The sequence below is a fragment of the Piliocolobus tephrosceles genome, chromosome 21, assembly GCF_002776525.5.
Source record: "Piliocolobus tephrosceles isolate RC106 chromosome 21, ASM277652v3, whole genome shotgun sequence".
NCBI classification, from domain to species: Eukaryota; Metazoa; Chordata; class Mammalia; order Primates; family Cercopithecidae; genus Piliocolobus; species Piliocolobus tephrosceles.
In genome coordinates, this window is record NC_045454.1 from 40,214,008 (window position 1) to 40,222,100 (window position 8,093).

The window sequence follows — 8,093 nt, forward strand, 5'->3', positions numbered from 1 at the left end:
AAATTAGCTGGGTGTGATGGTGTGCACCTGTAGTCCCAGCTACTCGAGAGGCTGAGGCAGGAGAATCGCTTGAACCCAGGAGGCGGAGGTTGCAGGAGATTGCTGATTACATCAGTCAGGCACAGTGGCTCATGCCTGTAATCCCAACATTTTGGGAGGCCAGAAGTTTGAGAGCAGCCTGAACAACATAGTGAAGCCCAGTCTCTATTTAAAAATTTTAAAAATTAGCTCTGCATGGTAGCACGTGCTTGTAGTCCCACCTATTCAGGAGGCTGAGGTGGAAGGATCACTGGAGCCTGGGAGGTTGACACTGCAGTGAGCTATGATTGTGCCACTGCACTCCAGCCTGGGCAACAGAGCAAGACCTGTCTCTATAAAACAAAGAAAGTAAGAAAGAAAGTATTGATACTATTATTGGTATTCGAAAGAAGCGAGTTGGTGTCATAAAATAACAGTGGGCTTTGGGGTCAGACAGACCTCCTTGGTCTGGAACCTTGTGCATATTTAGTCGTGCCTCTTGGTCTGTTTTCTCAGCTATAAAATGCGGTGCCATTCTCATCGTTCAGGGCATGTGTGTGAATGGAATAACCTAGGAAGCATGCCTCGTATCACCCATGGAAGGCAACAATGTGGGTCCCCTCCCACCATGTAGCTCTCTCAGATCAGCTGGTCTTGGAAGAGTTTGGTGCTGATCTCAGCGTCCTGTACTTTTTTTTTGTTTTGAGATGGAGTCTCGCTCTGTCACCCAGGCTGGAGTGCAGTGGCGTGATCTTGGCTCACTGCAACTTCACCTCCTGGTTTCAAGCGATTCTCCTGCCTCAGCCTCCCAAGTAGCTGGGACTACAGGTATGTGCCACCGTGCCTGGCTAATTTTTTGTTGTTTTTTTTTAGTAGAGACGAGGTTTCACCATGTTGCCAGGCTGGTCTCGAACTCCTGACCTTGTGATCCGCCCACCTCGGCCTACAAAGTGCTGAGATTACAGGCGTGAGCGACCGCACCCGGCCGCATCCTGTACTCTGTGAAGTCAGGTTTCTTGCCCTTGTGTCGCCATCTCCAGTGCCAGTTGCCAGCTGACAGTGCTGGAAGGGAAGTCGGGATTCTACTTCTCCTCTCTGGACTCAAGCATCGACATCCTGCAGAAGAGAGCCCAGGAGCTGATCGAAAACATCAATGAGAGCCGGCAAAAGGACCATGCACTCATGACCAACTTCAGGAACAGCCTGAAGACCAAGGTGACAGACTTCACCCACTGAGAGGGGGGATTCCTTATGCAAAAGGGGAGGGAATGAACCACCGATGAACGTCTGTTGTACACCAGGCACGGCGCTAGGCCATTCATACACAACACAGGCGCTCCTCCACGTATGATGGGGCTACATCCCAATAATCCCATTGCAAGTTGAAAATGCTATAAGTGAAAAATGTAGTAAGTTGAACTGTAGTAAGTTGGGGACCATCTGTATCTCAGTTTACCCTTAGAATAGTCCTACAGTGAAGAGATTGGACCCATTTTATAGATAAGGCTTGGAAATGAATGATTTGCCTGATGAGACAGCCAGGCTGAAGGAGCGGGACATTGGATACCCTCCTGTCTCCAACACCCAGCCCTCTTACTTCACACAAGGTCAAGCAGCCATGGGAGTAGGGGGTCAAGGCATAACTTGCATTGTCACAACCATATGTCTGGCAGAAGCCATCGAATGGTCTGTGATGGGGGAGTGGAGGTTCTTTAACATGCCTGGGGCTTACGTCTTGCAAAAGCTGGTGTGATGTTCAGGTCTTACATGAACGGTTGCGCCTGATGCCTCTTCAGAATATATAATGGGGGGACCAGGCGCAGTGGCTCATGACTGTAATCCCAGCACTTTGGAAGGCCGAGGCAGGTGGATCACTTGAGGCCAGGAGTTAAGAGACCAGGTTGGCCAACATGGTGAAACCACATCTCTACTAAAAATAGAAAAATTGGCTCGGTGTAGTCACTCTGCACTGCAGCCTGGGCCAGAGAGCAAGATTTTGTCTCAAAAATAAATAAATAGGGGCCAGGTACGGTGGCTCACGCCTGTAATCCCAGCACTTTGGGAAGCTGAGGTGGGGGGATCACAAGGTCAGGAGATGGAGACCATCCTGGCCAACATGGTGAAACCTTGTCTCTACTAAAAATACAAAAATTAGCTGGGCCTGGTGGTGCGCACCTGTAGTCCCAGCTACTCGGGAGGATGAGGCAGGAGAATTGCTTGAACCTGGGAGGTGGAGGTTGAAGTGAGCCGAGATTGCGCCACTGCACTCCAGCCTGGTGACAGAGTCTGAGATTCCATCTCAAAAAAAAAAGAAAAAGAAAAAGGAGACCGCTTCTTTCTTTCTGGTTTTCTTTTCTTTCTTTTTTTTTTGAGACAGTCTTGCTCTGTTGTACAAGCTGGAGTAGTGGCACGATCTTGGCTCACTGTCTCAAAAAAAAATTAGCCAGGCATGGTAGCACATGCCTATAGTTCCAGCAAACAAACAAAAAAATACATAATGGGTCATGTGAGTGGGAGAGCTTGCTGATTCTAGGTGTCTTGATGACAGATTGACTTTATTTTCTTTTTTCTTTTTTTTTTTTTTTTTGAGACAAGTCTTGCTGTTGTCCAGGCTGCAGTGCAGTGGTAGAATCATAGGTCACTGCAATCTTGATCTCCTGGGCTCAAGCAATCCTCTCACCTCAGCCTCTTGAGTAGCTTGAGACTATAGGCATGCAACATCAAGCCCGGCTCACTTGTTTTATTGTACTGTATTGTTGTGTGTGTTGTGTTGTGTTGATTGTGTTGTGTTGTATTGTGTTGTGTTGTATTGTATTGTGTTGTGTTGTATTGTTGTGTTGTGTTGTATTGGTTTATAGTTTTAGAGGTGGTATCTCACTCTATTGCCCAGGCTTAGAGAGCAGTGGCACAATCATAGCTTACTGGAGCCTCAAACTCCTGGGCTCAAGTGATCCTCCCACCTCTGCCTCTTAAGTAGCTGGGTGTGCACCCACCTTGCCCAGGTAATTTTCTTTAAAAATTTTTTTGTAGAGTTGGAATCTTGCTATGTTACCCAGGCTGGTCTTGAACTCCTCACCCCGCTGCCTTGGCCTCTAGTAGAAAAGATACAAAAACATTTATTTATTTATTTATTTATTTATTTATTTGATACACCACCCAGAGGCCACTTTGTTGGATGCCTCTTCTATTCTGTGTACTGTCTTCCTAACCTGGCTGAGCTTGTCCTGTACAGTTCTGTGACATGCATCCCTAGTTGACACTGTCATCGTCTGAACATCATAGAGTGAATTTACACAAACCTAGATGGTATAGTCTACTACACACCTAGGCTACGTGGAAGAGCCTATTGCTCCTAAGCTACAAACCTGCACACAGCATGTTACCTGTTACCATACTGAATACTGTATGCACTTATAACACAATGGTAAGTATTTGTGTATCTAAATATATCTAATCACAGAAAAGGTACAGTAAAAATATGGCATTATACTCTTATGGGCCATCATTGTATATACAGTCTGACATTGACCAAAATGTCAATATGCAGCACACGACTGTATATACTTTTGCCTGTTAAAAAAATTTAACAGGCCAGGTGCAGTGGCTCATGCCTGTAATCTCAGCACTTTGGGAGGCCGAGGGGGTGGATCACCTAAGGTCAGGAGTTCGAGACCAGCCTGGCTAACATGGTGAAACCCTATTTCTACTAAAAATACAAAAACTTAACAGGGCGTGGTGGCGCTCGCCTATAATCCCAGCTACTCGGGAGGCTGAGGCAGGAGAATGGCTTGAACCCAGGAGGCGGAGGTTGCAGTGAGCCGAGATCATGCCATTGAACTCCAGCTTAGGCAACAAGAGCGAAACTCCGCCTCAAGAAAACAAAACAAAACAAAAAAATTTAACATATAGGCAATCTGACCCCCAGTCACTGCACTGGGTTTTAGTTTTTAGTGTTTTTCTTTTCTTTTTTTGACGTAGGGTCACTCAGGCTGGAGTGCATTAGTGTGATCATGACTCACTGTAGCCTCCAACTCCTGGGCTCAACTGATCTTCCTGCCTCAGCCTTCTGAGTAGCTGGGACTGCAGACGCGCGTCACCTATGCCTTGCTAATTTTTTTTTTTTTTGAGATGGATTCACTCTTGTTGCCCAGGTTGGGGTGTGATGGCATCATCTTGGCTTACTGCAACCTCCACCTCCCCAGTTCAAGCAATTCTCCTGCCTCAGCCTCCCAAGTAGCTGAAATTACAGGGTCATGCTACCATGCCCAACTAGTTTTTATTTTTATTTTTATTTTTATTTTTGAGACGGAGTCTTGCTCTGTCGCCCGGACTGGAGTGCAGTGGCTGGATCTCAGCTCACTGCAAGCTCCGCCTCCTGGGTTTACGCCATTCTCCTGCCTCAGCCTCTGGAGTAGCTGGGACTACAGGCGCCCGCCACCTCGCCCGGCTAGTTTTTTGTATTTTTAGTAGAGACGGGGTTTCACCATGTTAGCCAGGATGGTCTCGATCTCCTGACCTTTGATCTGCCCGTCTCGGCCTTCCAAAGTGCTGGGATTACAGGCTTGAGCCACCACGCCTGGCCTAGTTTTTATATTTTTAATAGAGATGGGTTTTCACTATGTTGGCCAGGCTGGTTTAGAATTCCTGGCCTCAAGTAATCCACCCACCTCGGCCTACCAAAGTGCTGGAATTATGGAATTACAGGCATGAGCCACCATGCCCGGTCTATTTTGCCATTTTCTTTCTTTTTTTTTTTTTTGAGACGGAGTTTCACTCTCGTCCAGGCTGGAGTGCAGTGGTGGAATCTCGGCTCACTGCAATCTCCACCTCCTGGGTTGAAGTGATTCTCCTGCCTCAGCCTCCCGAGTAGCTGGGATTACAGGCATGTGCCACCATGCCCAGCTAATTTTTGTATTTTTAGTAGAGACGAGGTTTCACCATGTTGGCCAGGCTGGTCTTAAACTCCTAACCTCAAGTGATCCACCCGCCTCTGCCTCCCAAAGTGCTGGGATTATAGGCGTGAGCCACCGTGCCCAGCCTATTTTGCCATTTTCATAAGATAAATTACAGAAATCTAAGAAACCCACTTAACACATATGTCTTGTGATACCTCTTGTTTGATTTTCTAAGAACACATTTATTCTTTAAAAGGTTTCGGATCTCACAGAGAAATTAGAGGAGAGGATCTATCAGATTTATAATGACCACAACAAGATCATCCAGGAAAAGCTCCAAGAGTTCACCCAGAAAATGGCAAAGATCAGCCATTTGGAGACAGAGCTCAAACAAGTCTGCCACAGCGTGGAAACTGTGTACAAAGACCTGTGTCTCCAGCCTGAGGTATGAGGAAACTCACATAGGGGGCGCTGCCTGAGGAAGAGGACAGGGATGGCCCAGCCAAGAGTAAATGTGAACAGAAACCAGGCACCCAGCACTGACGCCACCAGGCCACAGTCGCTGCAAAGCCCCTGGTGCATTTACCGTCTTGTTTGTGGTCCCCTATAACATGGTGTGTCTGAGCTGAGAAGCCAAACCGTTATCATGTCCCACTGTTGTATGAGCAGCTCTGTGGTGACAGAAAGGACAAAGTCCTTTCGGAGTCCCTGCCACTCAGAAATCATCCCCTCTGCCCACAGCCCTGAGCCCTGCAGCCCTGGCACAGCCTGTCACTGCTAACCTGGGTTTCTTTTTCACACCAGAGCTCAAGACTCAGACGGGGGCCAGATCACTCTAGGGGGAAGTCCCCACCACGTCCCAGCGACTCACAGCCCCCAGACGTGTTCGTTTCTTCCGTGGCTGAAACTACTTCTCAGGTGGTTACCAGTAAACCGGCCCGACACCTTGGGGTCAGATGTGCAGTTCTTTATTTTCCTCTCCCTCACTCTGCTCCCACACCCAGCATAAGGCACTACCCCCAGACGGGAGGGACGGAGGGCACACTGTGAACTCGGTGTGAGGGGGTTGGCTGGAGCAGACGGAGTTGCTTCAATGTCACTCTCCTCTCAAGAAAAGCTGCTATTTCAGGGTAAATGGAGTCTGTTCTCATCCATGGTTAAAAGTGGATTGAGACGCTCTACAGAGAATTCCATCTTCTTTTTAAGGAACACATCCAAACAACTTCAAAGGGAAATTTTGATATTTAAAAATCAGTGTCTCTCACTTCCCACGCCATCCGCCACCTCCCTTTCTAAGCTCAGAGCATGGCGCTCCTGCGGTCCAGCCAGGCATCTCTCCAGAAAGGGGCTTCAGAGTTTTGGGCCCCTGATGGGGCAGGCTCACTTGCTGGCCGTGAATGCCTGGATTCCTGTGATAGCTCTCCCAAGGATCAGGGCGTGAATGTCATGTGTACCTGGACAAGATTAATACAGAGTTGGTTTGGAGTCTTCACGGCTCACAACTTCCTTTAAAATGAATTTTCTTTTTTTTTTTTTTTTGAGATGGAGTCTCGTTCTGTCACCCAGGCTGGAGTGCAGTGGCCGGATCTCAGCTCACTGCAAGCTCCGCCTCCTGGGTTCACGCCATTCTCCTGCCTCAGCCTCCCTAGTAGCTGGGACTACAGGTGCCCGCCACCTCGCCCGGCTAGTCTTTTGTATATTTTAGTAGAGACGGGGTTTCACTGTGTTAGCCAGGATGGTCTCGATCTCCTGACCTTGTGATCCACCTGTCTCGGCCTCCCAAAGTGCTGGGATTACAGACTTGAGCCACCGCGCCCGGCCTTAAAATGAATTTTCATGTCCCCCCAGGCCACTGCTTCAGAAGAACAGACCCACAGAGATGGTGAATGCTGACAGCTGCCGGGAGACTCACGCCTTAGTGACAGCCTCCAGAAGACTGTGAGGCCACCATTTGGGCCACACTGAGAAATTGTTTTTCATGGTTCTATAATGCATCTTGGAAGAAAAAAAAAAACCCAAAGCTTCTTGTGCTGAACTCCCAAAATGTAGCAAGTCCAGCCCCTGCCACGGGCCCAGCCTTCATGCTCCCCACCCTTGGCAAGTTCTCCTCACCCCCAGGCCCACAGTTTATTAAATGTTTGATTTTCAACCTGGCCACGCTTCCTTGCTGCAGAGGCTAAAAGCACCCCTGAGATCCAGGGAAACACAGCAGGCCCTTTCTTACCCTTGGGAGGGACGGGAAGGACAGCACATCGGAAAAGCAGTCACTTGCCTCAGCTGACCTCTGCCCACCTGAAGCCACCTCTCCCAGAGAAGAGGTAGCTTCCGCCACACCTCACGCCCTGGTGTCTCATCCTTTGCTCCTCCCCAGCTCCATGGAGCAGAAGGCAAGATTGTAGCCTCCTTTTTAGAGCCAATTCTGTTTACTTCCTAAAGTACAAACCTATGTTTTTTTGTTTTGTTTTTGAGACGGAGTCTCGTTCTGTTGCCCAGGCTGGAGTGCAGTGGCTCGATCTTGGCTCACTGCAAGCTCTGCCTCGCGGATTCATGCCCTTCTCCTGCCTCAGCCTCCCGAGAAGCTGGGACTATAGGTGCCCACCATCACGCCCGGCTAATTTTTTGTATTTTTAGCAGATGGGGTTTCACCATGTTAGCCAGGATGGTCTCGATCTCCTGACCTCGTGATCTGCCTGCCTCGGCCTCCCAAAGTGCTGGGATTACAGGCGTGAGCCACCGCACCCGGCCTTTGTTTCTGTTCTTTTTCAGACAGTCTCACTCTGTCACCCAGGCTGGAGTGCAGTTGCACAGTGATCATTGCTCATTGTAACTTCTAACTCCTGAGCTCAAGCAATCCTCCCACCTTAGCCTCCAAAGTGCTGGGATTACAGATGTGAGCCACTGTGCCCAGCCTGTAAAGCACCAAATCTGACTTATGCCATCTCTGCACAAAACTGTCTCACGGCGCCCTCTGCTTGTCCTCAGGGTCATTCTCACACTTGTAGGATCCCCCCCACCTGCCAGCTGCCAGATAGAGACAAGAGCTGGGACTGTGGCACAGGGAAGGCACCTCTCCTGCATTTGCTGTCCTCTCTGTCTGGAAGCCTCTCTGCCAGGGGGGTCCTCATACCTCCCTCTGTTTCTGCATAGTGTACACTGGGTTTGCACTTTTTTTTTTTTTTT

At 48.8% G+C, this 8,093-nt stretch overlaps 2 protein-coding genes across 5 annotated transcripts in view; one reads left to right on the forward strand and one right to left on the reverse strand.

Annotated features, from left to right (window-relative positions):
- Positions 1–7,062, forward strand: part of SYCE2 (synaptonemal complex central element protein 2) — a 23,328-nt gene extending 16,266 nt beyond the window's left edge. Inside the window, exons 3-6 of one of the 3 annotated variants that reach the window (XM_026456914.1) lie at positions 1,059–1,233; positions 5,170–5,358; positions 5,718–5,831; positions 6,762–7,062. In XM_026456914.1, the coding sequence (XP_026312699.1) occupies positions 1,059–1,233; positions 5,170–5,358; positions 5,718–5,831; positions 6,762–6,806 (523 nt within the window). In that variant the 3' untranslated portion in view covers positions 6,807–7,062. Of the gene's footprint in view, positions 1–1,058; positions 1,234–5,169; positions 5,359–5,717; positions 5,984–6,761 lie in introns of those variants that run through there. The other 2 variants (XM_026456913.2, XM_026456912.2) reach the window with 2 other exon arrangements.
- GCDH (glutaryl-CoA dehydrogenase) overlaps positions 5,836–8,093 on the reverse strand; it is a 10,628-nt gene continuing 8,370 nt past the window's right edge. The window contains exon 12 of one of the 2 annotated variants that reach the window (XM_026456910.1): positions 5,836–6,367. In XM_026456910.1, coding sequence (XP_026312695.1) covers positions 6,294–6,367 — 74 coding nt within the window. In that variant the 3' untranslated portion in view covers positions 5,836–6,293. The remainder of the gene's footprint in view (positions 6,368–8,093) is intronic. The other variant, XM_026456911.2, reaches the window with a different exon arrangement.